At 47.7% G+C, this 22,041-nt stretch overlaps 1 protein-coding gene across 1 annotated transcript in view; it reads left to right on the top strand.

The window, feature by feature from the left end:
- The first annotated feature begins 1,245 nt into the window (after positions 1-1,245).
- The window catches only part of FA2H (fatty acid 2-hydroxylase), a 32,955-nt gene continuing 12,159 nt past the window's right edge, over positions 1,246-22,041 (top strand). Inside the window, exons 1-3 of the mRNA XM_040327795.1 lie at positions 1,246-1,269; positions 7,708-7,821; positions 15,065-15,207. Coding sequence (XP_040183729.1) covers positions 1,246-1,269; positions 7,708-7,821; positions 15,065-15,207 — 281 coding nt within the window. The remainder of the gene's footprint in view (positions 1,270-7,707; positions 7,822-15,064; positions 15,208-22,041) is intronic.

The following is a 22,041-nucleotide window of genomic DNA, read 5'->3' as shown; positions in this document are numbered from 1 at the left end:
GCCCAAGAGGAAGATTGGGGAGGGAGCGTGCCGCCAACAGGACCAGAACAGGAAAGTACACAGATCTCCCGCCTCTTCTCACCCCCCAAAATCCGTACAGATTTTGCCTCCTAAGAATTATGTGCCCAGAGTACATGACCTTGTGGTCCCGTCCACGCTATGCCACTGACCCGGCCCACCCCTTTTTATCTATTGGATTATAGTCCTGTTAATCATAGAGGTTCAGCATTACCATGAGTGGCCTGCATGTAAACGCCCCCCTCCTCCGGGCCAACGCCCCCCCTCCTCCGGGCCAACGCCCCCCCTCCTCCGGGCCAACGCCCCCCCTCCTCCGGGCCAACGCCCCCCCTCCTCCGGGCCAACGCCCCCTCCACCAGGCCAACAGCCACTCCACCAGGCCAACAGCCACTTCACTCACTCCACCAGGCCAACAGCCACTCCACCAGGCCAACACTCACTCCACCAGGCCAACACCCACTCCACCAGGCCAACACCCACTCCACCAGGCCAACACCCACTCCACCAGGCCAACACCCACTCCACCAGACCAACACCCACTCCACCAGGCCAACACCCACTCCACCAGGCCAACACCCACTCCACCAGGCCAACACCCACTCCACCAGGCCAACACTCACTCCACCAGGCCAACAGCCACTCCACTCACTCCACCAGGCCAACAGCCACTCCACTCACTCCACCAGGCCAACAGCCACTCCACTCACTCCACCAGGCCAACAGCCACTCCACTCACTCCACCAGGCCAACAGCCACTCCACCCACTCCACCAGGCCAACAGCCACTCCACTCACTCCACCAGGCCAACAGCCACTCCACTCACTCCACCAGGCCAACAGCCACTCCACTCACTCCACCAGGCCAACAGCCACTCCACCAGGCCAACAGCCACTCCACCCACTCCACCAGGCCAACACCCACTCCACCAGGCCAACACCCACTCCACCAGGGCAACAGCCACAGTTCAGAGAACCCCAGTAACTTCTAGAGGAACCCTAAAGAGGAACCCTAGGGTTCCATGGAACTCTAGTTGGGAATGGCTGATCAGAAAGAATATTGGTGGCATGTTTATGGTTCTGCCAAGTGGTGTTGGCCCAAGGACTATGCCGGCTCCATCAGATGGGAGGTCAATTCATCACAGCTCAATTAACCTTCAGCCACCTCTAGAGGAACCCGAGTTGAGAATGACTGCTATAGTCTGCCGGGGTTCCTGACATCACATCCAAGATGGCGGAGTCCAACAGCAGTCTCGTGACTCTCAGATGTCTACACAAGGGAGGTAAATAACAGGCACGTGATATGTTATATGGACATCGGTAAAAACATTTTTGTTGATATGAACGGGGCGGGGCCTCTCTATATATAAAGGTCCTTCTTTTATGAAGTCCTTCCAATGTATTGTGTCTCTGCCTCTCCATACATAAGTAATGAAGATAACGCTGTGACATCGCTCGGTGTACACGATAAGGGTGGTGGAAGTCACCTTGGAGATCAGGAACCTGGAGGAAAGCACTTGACCCTTGTAGCTCCTGATAAACTAATCTGGCTTAATTGTATCCAGATTTTTTTCAAAAGGCGTACATACATACATACATACATACATACATGCATACATACTCCAGTCGAATAAAAAAAAATGTAGCAAACAATTTCAGTCAGGTCCATAAATATTGGGACATCGACACATCGACAGGCAGTCGGTGCGAGGCAGTCGGTGCGAGGCGGTCGGCGCTGGTGGGGTGTGGCGGTCGGCGCTGGTGGGGTGTGGCGGTCGGCGCTGGTGGGGTGTGGCGGTCGGCGCTGGTGGGGTGTGGCGGTCGGCGCTGGTGGGGTGTGGCGGTCGGCGCTGGTGGGGTTTGGCGGTCGGCGCTGGTGGGGTGCGGCGGTCGGCGCTGGTGGAGTGCGGCGGTCAGCGCTGGTGGAGTGAGAACGAGTCACGTCTGCAGGTTTAGATGAACAATAGGAGCCGTGACACCGGCGGCCTGTGTAGACTCGACTCGTTGCGCCCCACGTAGAACACAACTATGAGAAGTGAATGCATGTGGGACGGTGCTGAGGTGGGGGCCCTGTGAGCGCTTGTCTGTGTGGCCCCTGTGCGCAGAGCGGAGGGGGGGGGGGGGAGGTGGGAGATGGAATCTCATGAATGTTCAGAATGAAGACACAATACATCCAATGAACACAAAGCTGAATTTCTGACAATGTCGTTGTGCGGAGTCTCGCAGAAGGCGGCGAGAATGTGAAACGGCCTTTTGTTCTCTGAAGATTTTACATTCTTTATTTTTTTCTATTTAAACTTATGTAACTACTACAAACCTCCTGAAAGAGAGAACTAGGCTTTCAGAGGTCTCTGTACTGTAGGGGGAGAACCAAGATAGGCTGCACAATGGGAGAGAACGCCGGGCTTCACCAAGGTTCTTTGCTTGACCGGTTGGCAGCCAAGGGGGGCGGGGCAGTGACACTATGGGGATGATGTACTAAAGGCTAATAGACGCCCCCGTTTTACTTACCTGAGCCCCGAATCTCCATGGGCGCGATCCCGCGTTGCTTTCCCCCTGGCTGTTGTTGGCTCTTCATTGGATAGATTGATAGCAGCGCAGCTATTGGCTCCTGCTGCTGTCAATCAAATCAATGTATCAAACGGTAGCGCACCCACAAGCTAACAACCTTGGGAGAGAGCTTCCCAGAGGGGGTTAGCTCTTGCGGGGAGGAGCCGACGTGGGACCCCAGGAGAAGAGGATCGGAGCCACTCTGTGCAAAACAAACTGTACAGTGGAGGTGTAGAAGTATGACATGTTGTGTTTTTTTTTTTTTTTTAAACCGAACCTTTAGTATCCCTTTAAGGACACTAGCAAATAGCTGGAGTCCCATTAGTGGGCGGGGTTATATGAGGGGGCGTTCCCACCAACGCTTTTACCAGTGTCCAATGAACTGTAGGTAGTTGCAAAAAAACAAAACCCGGTCTAGGGCAGGGATATATAATTAGTGGACCTCCAGTTGTTTCAGAACTACAAGTCCCATGAGGCATAGCAAGACTCTGACCGCCACAAGCATGACACCCAGAGGCATGATGGGACTTGTAGTTTTGCAACATCTGGTGGTCCGCTCATCTAGGGGGGGGGGGGGTTGGGTGAAGATCATATTTAATGTTACAAATGCATCAATCTCCTTCCTGAAATACAAATATTGGTTCATTGGTAGGAATGGCGCAGTAGAGTTGTACCCAGATGCCCGTCCACGTGGTGAACCTTTGTGTATAGAGTGAGTCACGGCAGTGGGGAAATAACGTGGTGATTATAATTTCTGTGCCGAGTTCCCCGGGTCTGGACACCCGCTGTGCTCATTATGAGGAGCTCCCTCCATTCCTGCTGGGTTTTTATTTATTGTATCTTATGGAGAACGGAACAGAACGAGCCGGGAACACACCATGGGGGGGGGGGGGGCAGGAACATCCAAAACCTCCAGGTGGAAAGGACTCGGGAGTCGGGAATTATGGCGGGAGATCTCACTACGGGAGCAACCAAGAAGGGCAAGATGGCCAAGAAGGCCAGGGCTTGACACGAGGATCCCCAACATGTACTTTTAATGGCAGCTGTACCCCGAATTTTTATCTTTTTTTTTTCTATGGTGACTAAAAAAATATATTGTATATACTCGAGTATAAGCCATTTTTTTTCCGCACGTTTTTTGGTGCTGAAAATGCCCCCCTCGAGTCACCTTTTTGCGCCTGATCTCCCGGACTTTGGGGACCCTGTACTGGCCGTAGGTCCCCTGGACCCCAAACGTGGCACACATGTAGCCCCACTCTTCCTCTACAAGTGTACAAAGTTTGTTGTCCTTGGGTGCCGGGGAGCACCCCTTCCATAGACTCCCATGTTAAATGGTCAAATTTGGGGACCCGGTACCGACCCGAAACTTGGCACACATGTATCCCCAGTTCTCCTCTACAAGTGTGCAAAGTTTGCTGTCTGGGGGACCTACGTGGACACAGTGAGGCATGGGCGCAGTGAGGCATGCACATGGACACCCTAGGCTTATACTCAGTTTTTTGTGGTAAAATTAGGTACCTCGGCTTATATTCGGGTCGGCTTATCCTCGAGTATATACGGTAATCACTTTCTGTACTTCTTAACCACTTCAGCCCCAGACCATTTCGCTGGCCAAAGACTGGAGCACTTTTTGCACTGCGTCACTTTAACTGACAATTGCGCGGTCGTGCGTCGTTTGGAGGGTTGTTGGCATATGTTTGGTCTTCGGTTGTAGGTATGATGGTCGGGTGCCCCCACCTTAGGGTCATGTAGTGTACTTTAATAAGAAAAATACTTTCGATAGAATTCTGCAACACTTAGAACCATTCACACCAGCCGCTGCACCAGAGGGGCTCACACTTCAATCTTCCCATTATAGTCACTCAACCTTTTATAGTCCTGCTGTGTCTTCAGATTCTGGAGGGACACGAATATCGGGAGAAGGCATAAACTCCATGCATGCCGTGCCCCCCCCTCCCCCTCCCCCACTCAGAACTGACCCAAGACTTTAGCTCTGGCCGCAGATACTGAAATACAAATAATTGTGAGAAGAGGAGTGATCGGTACAAAGGCGATCGATGTGCTTCTGATCTGAGTGGTACGAATGTGCCGGGTGACACAGTCAGTTCCTGTTTTGGGATGAGTGTGAATGTGCTGAGCGTATGGCTACCAAACAATGGCGGCTCTGTCCGCGGTGACATTCCGCTTTCCCGGCTCGTGGCGACCCCGGGGGGGGGGGGGCAAAGCGCTTCACACAAGGGATGGTCTTTGTGATGATTCTTCGCTTTGCAATATTTGGCCAGGAAAACGGCATTGATGATCTGCACAATACACTGACCAATCACATATCATCTTTCATCCGGACGCTTTTTTCCCCCCATCTTTTATCCTTTAGTGTGACGCTCTCAGTAGAATTTTGAGGACTGAGTGCGATAACGCTGAGTATACAGGAGGGGTTAGTCCCGAAATTTTAGTAACGTTTTTGTAAAATGAAGAAGTTGGTTGAATTTAGTGATTGGATCGGAACTTAACGGAGCTTCACTTTCTCAATCAATAGAAACTATTTCTAATCCTTATGCTGCTAACATTAGTAAATAGATAGGAAGGTTTATTATGTTTACTTGTTGTCATTACTGTACTTCTGTTACTTCCTGGTTTCTGGCCTTAGGCCAAAATGATGTCACACATCCCAGGAAATTGTTCCTCTGTGGGACTTTTAGGCAGAGAGTCTTGAAAACAATTAAATTGTATCAAATTTTATTGGAATAAGTTAAAATATATAATAAATTGGGTAAAAAATTGGATGCACATCCCAGGAAGAATCTTCCTGGGAGGAGGGGCTTTCTCAGCTAAGCACGCCCTCCTGCCTGAATGCCTGAGCTGAGGGCAGATGGATTCCACAAACTGAATGCAACACAAATCATCTGCCTTTACTAAAGGTGGCTGCTATGGGTGGGGTGCAAAGTGATTTCTCAACAAAATAAAGCATGGAGGCAAAGATGGATGGGGGGGGGGGAGTTTGCTTTTCTTTTTTCTATTTCTCCAAATTTCTTTCTTTCTTTTTCCTTGCTCTTTCTTCTTGTGATTTATCTTTCTATCTCTTCTCCTTTATGTTCCTTCCCATTCATATTTAATTGCTTCCTTTCTTTCCCTTTTCTCCCTTTTTTACCTAAGCTTTCCAAATTTTTTACCTCCTTTTTCTCTCCTCTCCTCTTCTCTTCTCTTCTCTCCCTTCCTTATTTTTAATTTATTTTACCCTCCTTCTGTTTGTTTTCCCCTATTTTCCTTCTTCCTTTCTTTCGTGTTCTTTCCTTCTTTCTCTCTATATATATATATATATATATATATATATATATATATATATATATATATATATATATATATATATATATATATATATATATATATATATATATATATATATATATATATATATATATTTTACCTTTTTTTCTTTTTTCCCTCCCTTTTTTTTTTTTCTTTTCTTTTCCTTTCTATTCTTCTTTTCTCTCTCCCCCCCCCCCCTTTCATTATTAGTGTCCCTTATCACCACCACACCACTCACAGTGATTGTCTCTATCTTCCTTCTTTTTTTTTTCTTTTATTACTTTTTTTTGCCGTTTCAAACACAAATACAAAAAAAAAACATAAATACACTCACACATACACATACACACACATATAATATAATATATACACACACACACACACACACACACACACACACACACATAATCAGGCATTTTAGTTCTTAAATAAGGAAAAAGAAACAACTCAAACAATCAGCAAATATAATATTTAAATATTATCTCTGCTTATAGAGCTATTTTTTTATTTTTTTTTTACCAAAACAAAAACACTGAGGCCCCGTACACACGTCCGAGGAACTCGACGTGCCAAACACATCGAGTTCCTCGTCGAGTTCAGTGTGGAAGCCGCCGACATCTCGGCGGGCCGACTTTCCTCATTGAACAACGAGGAAATAGAGAACATGTTCTCTTTCGGCCCGACGAGTTCCTCGACGGGTTCCTCGCTGAAAAGTGTACACACGACCGAGTTTCTCGGCAGAATACGGCTCCAACCAAGTTTCTGGCTGAATTCTGCCGAGAAACTCGGTCGTGTGTACGGGGCCATAGAGTTTCCTTTTCATTTCCTTTTCCTTATTTTTAAATAATTTTTCCTCCTTTTACATTGTTTTCCCTATTTTCCTTCTTCCGTTCTCTTTCCTTTTTTCTTTTTTTCCTTCTCTTTTAGAAATTTTCCTTTACCTAATTCTTTTCTTTTCCTTATTTTTTAATTATTTTCCTTTCATACTCTTTGTTTTTTCTTTCTTTCTTTCCCTTTCCTTTTCTTCCTCTCTTTTATAATTTTTGTTTCCTCTTCTTCTTTTCTTTCACTTTTTCTTATTTTCTAAAAAAAAAATTCCTTCTTTCCTTTTTGTTTTTCTCTACTTTCCTTTTCCCTTTTCCATTTGTATCTCTTTAAGATAGACAAAAAAAAAAATCTAAAAGTGATTTGGTGGTCGGAGGCTTAGGCTGGGTTCACATATGAACAATCGGGGAGATTTCCCTTCATGTCCTGTTCCAGGGTCACAACAGGAAGTGAGAGGAAAGCCCTCCAAAGCTGGTTGTCACTCGTGTCCCGATTGGAAGGTTTCCCCTCTATTTGACGACAATCCAAAATTTGGGAATTTCTTTCAACTTTCACTCTCGGTGATAATGTTAAGCAGGACAAATGAAGAGGATGAATCCCTTTTATGGGGGCACAGACCGAAATAAAAACTGACAGGGGGTCTAATCGTTCTCCTCTCCATTCAAAATCATATTGCCTCGCTGTAATGGGGGGGGGGGGGGAGGGGGTTCGCTCCTCAGTGTCCGTTCTTCTTGTGTAAGTAAATTATTCCAGAAAAGGTGTTGAATTCTCAGTCTCTGTATTTTATATGATGGGAGCTGCACAGTCTCCTCTACTCCCTGTGATATTTATTGTAGGAAGATTTCTGAATCTTCTCTATTATGTGGTCTGCTTTCAGTTTTGTGCTGACCCATGAAATCTCTTCATAGTTACCTAGTTGGTGAGGTTGCTAAAAAGACACAAGTCCATCAAGCCCAACCTATGGACTTCTCTTCTCTATTGACAGTCCAATATGGCGGCTCCCTGCTAATAGCGATTTCTCTTTGTATTTTTGCAGCACTTGAGGGAGCGCGTGAAGCAGCACACGTCCACAGACAGCCCTAGTTATACATCCGGGGTCCAGTTTAAAACGTTTGACCCAGCAAAGGTAAGATAATATTTATTACAGCTACAATTTGCTTTACATGTGCTTTCCTCAAGAAGCTTACCATCTAAAGTCCCTGTGGGAGGAAACCAGAGTACCCAGAGGAAACCCACACAAACACAAGGAGAACATGCAAACTCCATGTAGATAGTGCCGTGGTTGGGATTTGAATTGACAACTTTGTTGCTGCCAGGTGGAAGTGCGAACTACTTAGTCACGGTGATACCATCTAATATACAGGACCCACCTATCACCTTTCTTTAAGCTTCAGTCTGAAATGTGTACATCAGGCAGCGACCTGGTACCTATAGAAGGACCCTTCCCGGAAGTAAACAAGAGGAGAAGGCCCAGGCCAGGTCACGCTAAATTGCGTGAATTGCGTTTACCACTTTAAATACCACTAATATACATTACTGCAGCGGATCAGCTGTGTCTCCCTCGTTCCACTTTCTGCTCACCAGCGTAGATCGTCCTGTCATCGCTACTTTAATTTTCTTTACATGATATTACTTCCTTGACTGCCTATAATATATGTTACAACACATTGCCATTGTCTAGGCAAAAAGGCCGACTGTTGTTTCTTTCAACGCGGCCAACTCTGTTCCTATGTCTATGCTCCTGAGGAAGCGTTTCAACAACGCGTAACGTGTAGAGCGAGCCGACCTTTCCTCTGGACCCCCCGCCTGGTTATACATTCTACAGTTATATCTTTGATTGTACTCTTTTGAGTTTTTATAACCAAACTGTGTCATGTTTCCAATACTGTGATAACCTGCGTGGACCAGTTATAATATTGATTACATTTCTTTGATTTTATATATATATATATATATATATATATATATATATATATATATATATATATATATATATATATATATATATATATAAACTGTTTTTTATATGATATTTCTACAAATAAAATATCCTTAGTTTTTTACTATATTTACTGTGTGCCTTTAAAAGTCCAAATCCTCTAGTTAAAATCTACACATTATCGGGACGTTGGCACATTATTACCAGTATATCCACAGTATCACCCTGTGGGGATATACGTTAAACCTAATTCTTTTCATTTATCTGTGTCTAGGTCTTCTCTTGGCTTCTCTGTCTATGTCTTCTCTTGGTTTCTCTGTCTATGTCTTCTCTTGGTTTCTCTGTCTATGTCTTCTCTTGGCTTCTCTGTGTCTTCTCTTGGCTTCTCTGTGTCTTCTCTTGGCTTCTCTGTGTCTTCTCTTGGCTTCTCTATGTCTTCTCTTGGCTTGTCTATGTCTTCTCTTGGCTTCTTTATGTCTTCTCTTAGCTTCTCTGTGTCTTCTCTTGGCTTCTCTGTGTCTTCTCTTGGCTTCTCTATGTCTTCTCTTGGCTTCTCTATGTCTTCTCTTGGCTTCTCTGTGTCTTCTCTTGGCTTCTCTGTGTCTTCTCTTGGCTTCTCTGTGTCTTCTCTTGGCTTCTCTGTGTCTTCTCTTGGCTTCTCTTGGCTTCTCTGTGGCTTCTCTGTGGCTTCTCTTGGCTTCTCTGTGGCTTCTCTTGGCTTCTCTGTGGCTTATCTTGGCTTCTCTATGTCTTATCTTGGCTTCTCTGTGTCTCTGTCTTTTCTTGGCTTCTCTATATCTTCTCTTGGCTTCTCTATGGCCACGTACACACGGTCGTTCCAAACCGATGAGAATGGTCCGACGGGCCATTTTTCCATCGGTTCACCTCTGAAATGGTCTGATGTGCGTACAAACCATCGTTCCAAAAACCGATCGGGTCAGAACGCGGTGACGTCAAACACACAACGTGCTGAATAAAACAAAGTTAAATGCTTCTGAGCATGCGCGGGTTTTGAACCAATGCTTTCTGTACTAACCATCGGTTTGGACCGATCGGGCAGCGGGCCATCGGTTCGATTTTTGAAGCATGTTTCGAAATTTTGGACCGAAGGACAACAGACCGTTGGGCTATACGCACTGTCGGTTTGGACCGATAAAACTGAACCTCGGTCCATTCTCATCGGTTTTGTCCGACCGTGTGTACGCGGCCTAAGTCTTCTCTTGGCTTCTCTCTGAGCCTGTCTGCAGCTGCAAAATCTGAGTTCAGTTAGTTCCATTTGTCCCGATGAATGGCTTGTTTAGGTGATCTTGAGTAAAAAAAAATCTCCTTTGCTTCAATTGGTGCTGACACCACACATTCCAATATTCCACCTCAACCCCTATAGGAAGTGCGTGAGGATGGAAATGTGGGGGCCGCTGTTGGTGACTTGAAGGTGCAAGTTATACTTTTGTCATCTTTATCCCCCCTTGTCTGTCTCTAGAGGATTCCAGGGTGCTCAGTTTATATTTGGGACAAGCCAAGAAAACGTGGATGGGGTTATATTGTAACTTCCAGGCCATCGGGGAAATGTCATCTTTCCAGGGTGTATTTGTCCTCATCACATCGCTAAGTGATTACTAATTACCACGGGTACAATCTGGTCATATGTAGATAATGTGCAAACTAATCATATACACATGATGTGCATACATAACGCGACCTTCGCTCCCAACGTGACACAGTGAAATGTAAGAGGAGATCTCATAGGTGAGGGAAACCATACATTGTCACTGGAGCAGAAGTCAGGATGATGACCCCCAATGGTGACTTCTGTTCCAGGAACAGCTGCCCAGGGAGGGATTAACCCCTGGAAAAAAAAATGTTCTCTCTTCACGTTGTGTCACTAGAATATAAGAAAAGTTCCCTCCAATAGGAACACAGACAATGTTTATGGTCCTCAATGAACATCCATGTAGGATGGGATGGGAGTCTCTTCCTAAAAATAATACATCTACACTACGTTGTATGTGGAGTTTCGGGATCCCTGACCATCACACCGATACTACCCCTGTCATTACACAGGACCCCCCTCTCCCATACTACCCCCCCATTATTACACAAGATCCCTTCCCCATACTACCCCCCCATTATTACACAGGACCCCTCCCCCATACTACCCCCCCATTATTACACAGGACATCTCCCCCATACTACCCCTATCATTACACAGGACCCCCCTCTCCCATACTACCCCCCCCCCATTATTACACAAGATCTCTCTCCCATACTACCCCCCATTACTACACAGGACCCCTTCCCCATACTACCCCTATCATTACACAGGACCCCCTCTCCCATACTACCCCCCCATTATTACACAAGATCTCTCCCCCATGCTACCCCCAATCCTACACAGGACCCCTTCCCCATACTACCCCTATCATTACACAGGACCCCCCTCTCCCATACTACCCCCCATTATTACACAAGATCTCTCCCCCATACTACCCCCCCCCCCCATTATTACACAAGATCTCTCTCCCATACTACCCCCCATTACTACACAGGACCCCTTCCCCATACTACCCCTATCATTACACAGGACCCCCTCTCCCATACTACCCCCCCATTATTACACAAGATCTCTCCCCCATGCTACCCCCCATTACTACACAGGACCCCTTCCCCATACTACCCCTATCATTACACAGGACCCCCCTCTCCCATACTACCCCCCATTATTACACAAGATCTCTCCCCCATACTACCCCCCATTATTAAACAGGACCCCTCCCCCATACTACCCCCATCATTGCATAAGACCTCCTCCCCCATAATACCCCCATGATTACACAGGACCCCTCTCCCATACTTAACCCCCATTATTTCACCGGACCACCCTCCAAAATCATTACATAGGACCCCCTTCCTCATACTATCCCCATCATTACACAGGACCCTTCTCCCACATCATTACACAGAACAGGGGTCTCCAAACTTTATACAAAGGGCCAGTTTACTACACTTAAAGCGGGGGTTCACCCCAAAAAAAAAAACCTTACATTTAGCATACTAAGGACATTTATTTTCGGGAGGTCATTTTTTTTTTTTTCTCCGTACATACCTTTTTATATTCTGTTTTTGTCCAGGGCTTCCGGATTCCGATGACTGCGGGACTGGGCGTTCCTATCCTTCGGTTAGATGATTGACGGCTTGTGAAACGGGTCCCCTGTCGCACAACGCGCGTCACCAGATTTCCGGAAATAGCCGAGCTGCGAGTCGGCACTATATGGCGCCTGCGCAGTCAGCTCTACACGGCGGGCGCAGGCGCCGTATAGTGCCGACTCGCAGCTCGGCTATTTCTGGAAATCTGGTGACGCGCGTTGTGCGACAGGTCACCCGTTTCACAAGCCGTCAATCATCTAACCGAAGGATAGGAACGCCCAATCCCGCAGTCATCGGAACCCTGAGGCAGGGATAGGAACGCCCAATCCCGCAGTCATCGGAATCCCTGAGGCAGGGATAGGAACACCCAGTCCCGCAGTCATCAGAACGCGGAAGCCCTGGACCAAATCAGAATATAAAGGTATGTACGAAGAAAAAAAAAATGACCTGCCGAAAGTAAATGTCCTTAGTATGCTGGCTCTAATGTTAGAAATTAGTTTTTAGGGTGAACCCCCCGCTTTAAGACTTTAGGGGGGTCCGGTCTGCGGCCATCGGGAGTAGAAAAAGTCCCAGCATCCGTTGGAGCAAATAATACCCCATCATTGGTGTCAGTGAGAGGAATAATGCCCCATCTTTGGTGTCTTTGTTAGGAATTGTGCCCCATCACTGGTGTCCTTGGGCCTCATTGTTGATATCATTGGGAGGAATTGTGCCCCATTTTTGGTGTCATTGTGTGGAATTGTGCCCCATCTTGGTGTCATTGGGAGGAATAGCTCCCCATCATTGGCACCTTTTGGGAGGAAATGTGCCCCTTTGTTGGTGTCCATGAATGAAATAGTGCCCCAAGGGCAGGATAAAATCAAGAAAAGGGCCACATCCGGCCCCCGGGGCAACAGTTTGGAGATCACTGGTCTAAAACGTCTTGAAACCTTCATTGAAAACACCTGAACTCAATTATCCTGAGAGGTTTCCACATAGTTCTGGCCATATAGTGCAAGCACCGGTGATCTGTATACGAGAGAGAAGCAGTTTTTGGGTTGCGGTTGGAAAGGGTTAAGTTTCCATGCTCTGACAGATGGCGGTTAGCGGGTCGAAGGTTCATATGGATGTCAATGATAAAACCAGTGCGAAGATAAGATAAATGTTTTAAACTCGGGGGCAAGGGTTCCTCTCTTCGATTATCCAACATCATTCTCCTATATTGACCAGATATTGTTGTAATCCAAGGTGCGGCTTTCAGTCTTCAGAGCTATGAAGGCCGGGATTTATACCTTTTGTATACCAGTGGCGGCTGGTGCTTCATTTTTTTCGGGGGGGGGGCGCAGCAAACAAAACACCCGACTCCCCACTCCCTCGTTTGGTCGATTGGTCAAACCCACCACCCCCTCACCTTCCCCGTCACTCGCTCGTCCACCCACCAGCCACGCACTTACCCCATCAAAGGTCACGTGCAGCTTCGGCGCCAAGAGGGCGAAATGCTGTTTTGGGTCTGTTAATAGAGCATAAGTTGCCATACTGTAACTTTTTTATTAGACTGACTCTTCAATTATGTGAGGCAAAGAGTTGATGATGAGCAATGTGCAGGAAGCATAACAACAACTACTCATATTATTGCCATTAGAGGAGTGAAAGAACATTTTCAATGGGGTTGATTTAATAAAAATGGAGAGTGCAAAATCTGGTACAGCTGTGCATGGTAGCCAATCCGATTCCACTTTAATAATTTAACAATTGAAAAATCTGAAGTTGTAAGCTCTCTTTAGATGGACCTCTACCCAACAACTGGAATTTCAGACGATCCTCAAACTCATCTCTTTAGATGGACTCTACCCAACAACTGGAAATTTAGACGATCCTTGAAAACTCATCTCTTTAGATGGACTCTACCCAACAGCTGGAATTTTAGACGATCTTTGAAAACTCATCTCTATAGATGGACCTCTACCCAACAGCTGGAATTTTAGACGATCTTTTAAAACTCATCTCTATAGATGGACCTCTACCCAACTGCTGGAATGTTAGACGATCCTTGAAAACTCATCTCTTTAGATGGACCTCTACCCAACAGCTGGAATTTCAGACGATCCTTGAGAACTCATCTCTTTAGATGGACCTTTACCCAACAACTGGAATGTTACACGATCCTTGAAAACTCATCTCTTTAGATGGACCTCTACCCAACAGCTGGATATTCAGACGATCCTTGAAAACTCATCTCTATAGATGGACCTCTACCCAACAGCTGGAATTTTAGACGATCCTCGAACTCATCTCTTTAGATGGACCTTTACCCAACAACTGGAATTTTCCTTTCTCCATCCTCTCATTCGCCCACAATCACCTTTCGTATCACTTGCTGCTCCCTTTTAGATCAGGGATTCTCCACCAGGGTTCCATGGATCCCTAGGGTTCCTTTAGAGGTTGCTAGGGGCAACTTGATCAATGAGCAATTTCTATAAGATAACTTCCCACTGACGCCATTGATCTTTTAAGTTGTCTGTAAGGAGATAATTCCTCCCAGAGACCACATGTGTAAGGAGCATTCTTCCTTCTGACCATCACACTAATGTATCATGAGGTGTCGATACAGTGGAACCTCGAGTAACGAGGTTAACGAGCGTTTCGCAATACGAGCGCTGTATGTTTTTAAAATCCTGACTTGGTTTGCGAGTGTTGTCTGGCAAAACGAGTAGGATTCAAGCCACAGCGGTGTGCAGGACCGCTTTTGGTGAGGTGGGGGGGCGCGCCAGAGCTGAATGGAGCCGTTCGGAAATGCTTGTAAAGACTCGGAAATACTCAGTTCCCAAGCCTTTCCGAGGTTTGCTGAGCTCAGCCAAGCTGTCCTCTGGCCTTTCCGTGTTTTTCCGAGGCTCTCCGGTGCCCCCCCCTACCTCTGGCCACATGCGGTATTGCATGCCATTAAAGTCAATGAGGAACAAATTATTTTCGTTTCCATTGACTTCTATGGGGAAACTCGCTTTGATATGCGAGTGCTTTGGATTACGAGCGTTCTCCTGGAACGGATTATCCTCGTAATCCGAGGTTCCACTGTATAGTCATTATTAGCAGGGTTTCCACGAGACGGGAAAGTAAATTTCTGTGTTGAAAAGGTTGAGTAAGGCTGCTTTAGATTGTGAGCTCTTATGAGCGGGGCCCTCTGAACCGCCGGTGTCGGAGGGGATTGCGTATGTATTGTCTCCCGTAATTTTGTAAAGCACTCAGAAAATTGTTATATAAATCCTTTATAATAATCTCTAAGTTTGTGTGTCTTTTCCTCTGGTTTCAGGATTTGGTGGACTGGGAGAAGCCGCTGCTGTGGCAAGTGGGTCACCTACGAGAAAAGTACGACGAGTGGGTGCACCAGCCTGTGGACCGGCCAATACGACTCTTCCACTCAGAATTCGTAGAGTGGTGCTCCAAAACTTCATGGTAAGGAATATTCAACCCCCGCACTAGTCCTCGGAATATTCAACCCCGCACTAGTCCTCGGCATATTCAACCCCCGCACTAGTCCTCGGAATATTCAACCCCCGCACTAGTCCTCGGAATATTCAACCCCCGCACTAGTCCTCGGAATATTCAACCCCCGCACTAGTCCTCGGAATATTCAACCCCCGCACTAGTCCTCGGAATATTCAACCCCCGCACTAGTCCTCGGAATATTCAACCCCCGCACTAGTCCTCGGAATATTCAACCTCCGCACTAGTCCTCGGAATATTCAACCCCCGCACTAGTCATTGGAATATTCAACCCCGCACTAGTCATCGGGATATTCAACCCCCGCACTAGTCCTCGGAATATTCCACCCCCCGCACTAGTCCTCGGAATATTCCACCCCCCGCACTAGTCCTCGGAATATTCCACCCCCCGCACTAGTCCTCGGAATATTCCACCCCCCGCACTAGTCCTCGGAATATTCAACCCCCGCACTAGTCCTCGCAATATTCAACCCCCGCACTAGTCCTCGCAATATTCAACCCCCGCACTAGTCCTCGCAATATTCAACCCCCGCACTAGTCCTCGCAATATTCAACCCCCGCACTAGTCCTCGCAATATTCAACCCCCGCACTAGTCCTCGGAATATTCAACCTCCGCACTAGTCCTCGGAATATTCAACCCCCGCACTAGTCCTCGCAATATTCAACCCCCGCACTAGTCCTCGGAATATTCCACCCCCCGCACTAGTCATTGGAATATTCAACCCCGCACTAGTCATCGGGATATTCAACCCCCGCACTAGTCCTCGGAATATTCCACCCCCCGCACTAGTCCTCGGAATATTCCACCCCCCGCACTAGTCCTCGCAATATTCAACCCCCGCACTAGTCCTCGGAATATTCAACCCCCGCACTAGTCCTCGGAATATTCAACCCCCGCACTAGTCCTCGGAATATTCAACCCCCGCGCTAGTCCTCGGAATATTCAACCCCCGCACTAGTCCTCGGAATATTCAACCCCCGCACTAGTCCTCGGAATATTCAACCCCCGCACTAGTCCTCGGAATATTCAACCCCCGCACTAGTCCTCGGAATATTCAACCCCCGCACTAGTCCTCGGAATATTCAACCCCCGCACTAGTCCTCGGGATTCTGGGACTCGTCCTGTTTTTGCGTCCCTCTGTCTTGCTGGAGACAAGTTCTCAAGATGCATTCTCCCTACCATGTGGATTAATAAACTTCATATCAGAGATCGGGGGGGGGGGGATTGAGACCCCCAATGTCCTAGAGTCCGAGGAGAAGAATGCAGCTTGGGGAGTTTTTTTTCTGTAGGACACTGTTAAGATTATTGAATGTATTACTGATAATGAAATCATTAAACCCATGTGTATAAATGCCGGTGTTCTGATAGGTGGCACTGCTAAGCGGCACAATAGGCAGCACTGATTGGCCGTACTGATAGGTTGCACTATGTGGCGGCACTGATTGGCATTGATGGGCACTAACAGGTGACACTGATGGGCAGCTCTGATGAGGGGCCACTGATTGGCACTCTCAGGGGGGAGGGGGAGTTTCACATTCAGCTGCAGATAGTGAGATTTGAAATATCGAGTGTGTAAAACTGTCAGGGAATGTCACTGCTTGCAGAGGGAGAGAGGAGCTGTCAAAACTTAGCAGTGATGTCGGGGGGTGGGCTGGACCTAACAACTATCAAATACCAGCCAATGATTAAAAAAAGGGGGCAGAGCCACATCAACGGAGCGTCCTGCCCAGACCCCATCCCATTGGCTAGTGTTTGATAGTTGTTCAGCCCCGCCCACTTCCGACATCACTGCTGAGTTTTGACAGATCCTCTCCCTCTCTCTGCATTCCCTGACAGTTTTACACACTCGATATTTCAAATCTCACTATCTGCCGCTGAATGTGAAACTATTTCACAAGCAGAGCGTGCTACTGTAACACTACTTGGATCCAGCCCAGCGGGGGGGGGGGGGGACACGGCGATAGTAGAGGGGTGGTAGCGGCAGGGAGGGGAGAGATGACGAAACAGCAGAGCCGCCTCTCCTCCCGGCATCTCATTACCTGCAGTGCCAAATATGGAGATTTAGGGAGATACTATACACTAACACACAGGGGGTGATTAGGGTGTGCCCAGGCACACCCGGAACATCCCGTGGGCACGCCTATGCTCATTATATCCGGCTGGAGTGAAAAATCGAATATATTATTTATTGTATTGAGGTGTGAACATTCACTACAGACCAGTCTTCATTCTGAAGTCAAATTTAAATTTAGTTTTAGTCCTATGACCCGAACACACGGTCCGAAAACCAGACGACCGATCGTGCGACTTTTTTCGCTTAATAGTCGCAAGTAGAAATTGAAGAGGTTACTAAAGTCACAAATTCTCGCACGACAAAAGAAAAATGGGAAGTGATGTCATTGGTTGTAATCAGTGGCGGCCCATCCATAGGGGGCGCCGCCCCCCCCTTCTGTAGTCATAAAAAAAAAACGGGCCCTTTAAGACGTTTAGAATGTCGTTCTGCAGCTGCCGCTGGTCTATCCAGATAGCCGGATACCTGAATAACGGCAGCTGGTTGGCTGTGCGGAAGTGCCTATCAGAGCCAGCAGCTCTGATAGGCTTTCCGAGTACAGCCCTCGGCTCCCGGATGTCTTATCCTCGGGACGTACGGGGGGGTGCGTTCCTTGGATAAGACTGACGGCTGTCTCAGCCAATCAGGTACACCGATTCTGGTTATCGGTATCCTGATTGGCTGAAGCGTCATCGAGGGCGGGAGAAGACATCGAGGGACGTGGAAGGAGTAAGGTAAGTGCATTTTACAGGGCACAGCGGCGACAATGGGCACAGAGGCGACAAAGGGCACATTGGCATCAATGGGTAGGTACAGTGGTGACAAATGGCACAGTGGCATCAATTAAAGGGCACAGTGACATGCACAGTGGCAACAATGGGCACAGTGGCAACAAAGGGCACAGTGGTGACAATTGACACAGTGGCGACAATTGAGGGGCACAGTGGCTGCGTTTGGCATGGCACAGTGACTGCGTTTGATGGCATTGCACAGTGACTGCGTTTGATGGCATTGCACAGTGACTGCGTTTGATGGCATTGCACAGTGACTGCGTTTGATGGCATTGCACAGTGACTGCGTTTGATGGCATTGCACAGTGACTGCGTTTGATGGCATTGCACAGTGGCTGCGTTTGATGGCATGGCACAGTGGTGCGAATTGATGGCATAGTGACTGCATTTGATGGCATGGCACAGTGGTGATAATTGATGGCACAGTGGCTGCGTTTGATGGCATGGCACAGTGGCTGCGTTTGATGGCATGGCACAGTGGCTGCGTTTGATGGCATGGCACAGTGGCTGCGTTTGATGGCATGGCACAGTGGCTGCGTTTGATGGCATGGCACAGTGGCTGCGTTTGATGGCATGGCACAGTGGTGACAATTGATGGCACAGTGGTGACAATTGATGGCACAGTAGCTGCGTTTGATGGCATGGCACAGTGGTGACAATTGATGGCACAGTGGCTGCATTTGATGGCATGGCACAGTGGTGACAATTGATGGCACAGTGGCTGCATTTGATGGGCACAGTGAAGCTGCAATTTTTTTTTGCGCCCCCCCCAAAAATTTTGAGCACCAGCCGCCACTGGTTGTAATGTATTTGTGTTGTATTTTTGGACGACAACTATTCTGACTAAACGAATATCGGACGATCTGGTATCGTGTAAGGAAAATTTCTGTGCGTTTCCGATCGGATGAATTGTCGTGATCGGCTCTCGAAAGCTGTGTACTAACAATCTGATTACCCTACGAATGGACAGCAGATAAAGATTTCCTTTGCAGTTTTGTTTGGCCATCGATAAACTCCGCCCCCCAGCACTGCCCATATTTAAAAAATCCGCCCCCTTCATGTAAGTAGCCGCCCCTCAGCTACATGAACGTGCCTCCGCAACGCGAGACAACAGCTGATCCTAAACTGCTGTACAGAGGCTTCCTGTTCATTCACAAACTGATCCATAAAAACCCAGTTTCAGTTCTGAATGGACAGCGTCAGTGATTGGTACGGATCACTGACTCTCCATTCAGAAAAGGAAGGGGCCGGTAAATGACACATTCTCCTATATCATAGAATGACACTTAAAACCCCCCCTGGGGAACTCTCCATCTTATTTTCTAAAAATGACACATTCTCCATCCTGACAGATCCCCTGCAGCAGCTGGGCGGGAGGGGGGGGGGGGGGCGGTGTCCTGTCCGGGTGGAACTGCGCATGCAGGGGGATCTGTCTGGACGGAGAATGTGTCATTTTTAGAAAAGAAGATGGAGAGTTCCCCGGGGGGTGGGGTTTAAGTGTCGTTCTATGATATAGGAGAATGTGTCATTTACCGGCCCCTTTCTTTTCTGAATGGAGAGTCAGTGATCCGTACCAATCATTGATGCTGTCCATTCATAACTGGGTTTACTATGATTCAGTTTGTGAATGAACAGGAAGCCTCTGTACAGCAGTTTAGGATCAGCTGTTGTCTCGCGTTGCCGAGGCACGTTCATGTAGCTGAGGGGGCGGCTACTTCATGAAGGGGGCGGATTTTCAATAGATGGGCAGTGCTGGGGGGGCCGAATCTTTATCGCTGGCCAAACAATGCTGCAAAATAAATCTTTATTAGCTATGGTTTCTGGACGCCTGCGGGCGTGTTTAGTCAATTGAATTGGCGGCTTTTTCTATTTTAGATAAAGATTTATTTTGCAGTTTTTTGTTTGGCCATCGATAAAAATTCCGTCCCCAACACTGCCCATCATTTAAATATCCGCCCCCTTCATGTATGTGTCCGCCCCCTTCATGTATGTATCCGCCCCCTTCATGTATGTATCCGCCCCTCACCTACATGAACGTGCCTCGGCCACGCCAGCTGAGCGTCAACTCGGCTCCATGCGGCGCATGCGCATTTCCAGCTGTGGGGGATGACGGGGGGGGGGAGATGCAGGAAGAAGCACAGGGGGGCTGGAGAGCACATGACGGGAAAGAAGCTGTATAGGAGGAGAGGTGGGGGCGGCTTCCACTTCTCCTGCGGGCGATCAGCGGCTGCAGGAGGAAAATGGACAGATTGATTCCTCTATATGCAGCCACTCCGTTCTATGCAGGTGTACAGGGGGGGGTGCCACGGGCCCCCTGCAGCATGGGACCGGGTTGCTATTGCGACCCCTGCGACCTCTGTAGGTACGCCCCTGATATAAGGGATTCCCACCATCCCTGCTGGATTTCTATACTATAGAAAATGTAACAGGAGTAGCCAGTGCAGATCCTGACCTCCCTGGGGCCCTAAGCAAAATGACATGTCACGTTAAAGTTGAGAAGTGGGGGGGGGCTGACTTCTTACCTCTTCTCCCATGCAGCCAGCGAGTTGAGAAGCGGGGTGAGGGTCTGAAAATGGCTTCTCACCTGGCGGGGCCTCTAGTAATTTGGGGGGCTCTCCACAGCTTTGCGGGGCCCTAAGCGGCCTGCATAGTGAGCCTATGGGGCGGATCGGCCCTGGGAGGAGCTGGGAACCGACAAAGGTGGACGGGAATGCCTAAGGTCAGGAGTTTTGGACGGAGAGATCTCCTCGTTGTCGGAGAATCCCGCATCGACCGATTGGCTACACCGAGGCCGAGATTCTCAACCAAAACTTAGCGAATCCGAGTCCGTTGATGAAGTGCAAAAGAAAAACCGGATTCCCGATGTTTGCAGCCTGGCCTCCTAGCAACCGGCAATCCAGATACGCCGAGTGACCGTTCACCCGCACCGCGCTAAATTGGTTGTAAAGGCAATCTACCAACGATTACAGCTGGGATAGGTAAACACAAGAGGAGACTTCTACCTGCGGGCGCATGCACACTCTACTCAAAGGGTAACTCTGCCTAGTAACAGCAATTTACAGGCAAGATTTTTTATTTCTTTTTTTACAAAATGTTTTATTTTAGGTTACAAGGAAGCTATTTAAATGAAGTTTAATTTTTGGGTGGACCTCCGCTTTAAGGGAAATGATTTAACCAGTAAAGTGCCGGCATCACAATTAATAGAGATCCGTCGGCCTTTGTCACGGGGTGTGTTGGAGCTCCTCCTGGCCTTTTAATAGACGGGGAATCTGGCGGTGACTTTTCCTCGGGTGTGTCGGGTGTAAATTATAGACGGTGACACAGATAGAAGTACGAGACGAGGGAGGAGACGGAACCAAAGCGCTCCACAGACACCGTCCTGCGAGGATACAAATTATTTCATGTCTTCATTATCATTAATAAATCATTAAGTACTTTGTATCATCCGGCCAATCCCGACGCCTTGTTCCTACAGGGAAAAAAACAACAACTTTGCTTTTGCTAGAAAGTTAATTAGAACCTCAAAAAAATAAAAAAATTGCGTTTGGAAAATCGCTGCGCAACGTAAAAAATTGCAGCACCTGTTAGTTTTGTTTGATATCTCACACTAGGTTTCATTTTATATCAATTTATTTTCATTTCTGAATATCCTCGGCTATTGACACTCTGAGATTCTCACTCTTTAGATCCTCTCTCCACCATTGCTCTGCTCCTCTCAGGTCAAGGCTCGGTTTCCTGCGAGTTATTGTGCGACTCGAGAAGTCGCATGACAAGTCAAAACCCCCATCTATTTCAATGGCGTCCCTGTTCCAATCGGTGCGGCTCCAAAAAAAGGTTCGGTACGACGTGTTCTCACCGAATGTCGCATGACATTGCATAAAAAAAACGCATTGCAAAGTCGCATCGTAAATCGTAAATTAGTGGTGCAACGGATCACCGT

Source organism: Rana temporaria, chromosome 11, assembly GCF_905171775.1.
Source record: "Rana temporaria chromosome 11, aRanTem1.1, whole genome shotgun sequence".
NCBI lineage: Eukaryota > Metazoa > Chordata > Amphibia > Anura > Ranidae > Rana > Rana temporaria.
This window is presented reverse-complemented; position numbering and strand designations above follow the sequence as displayed.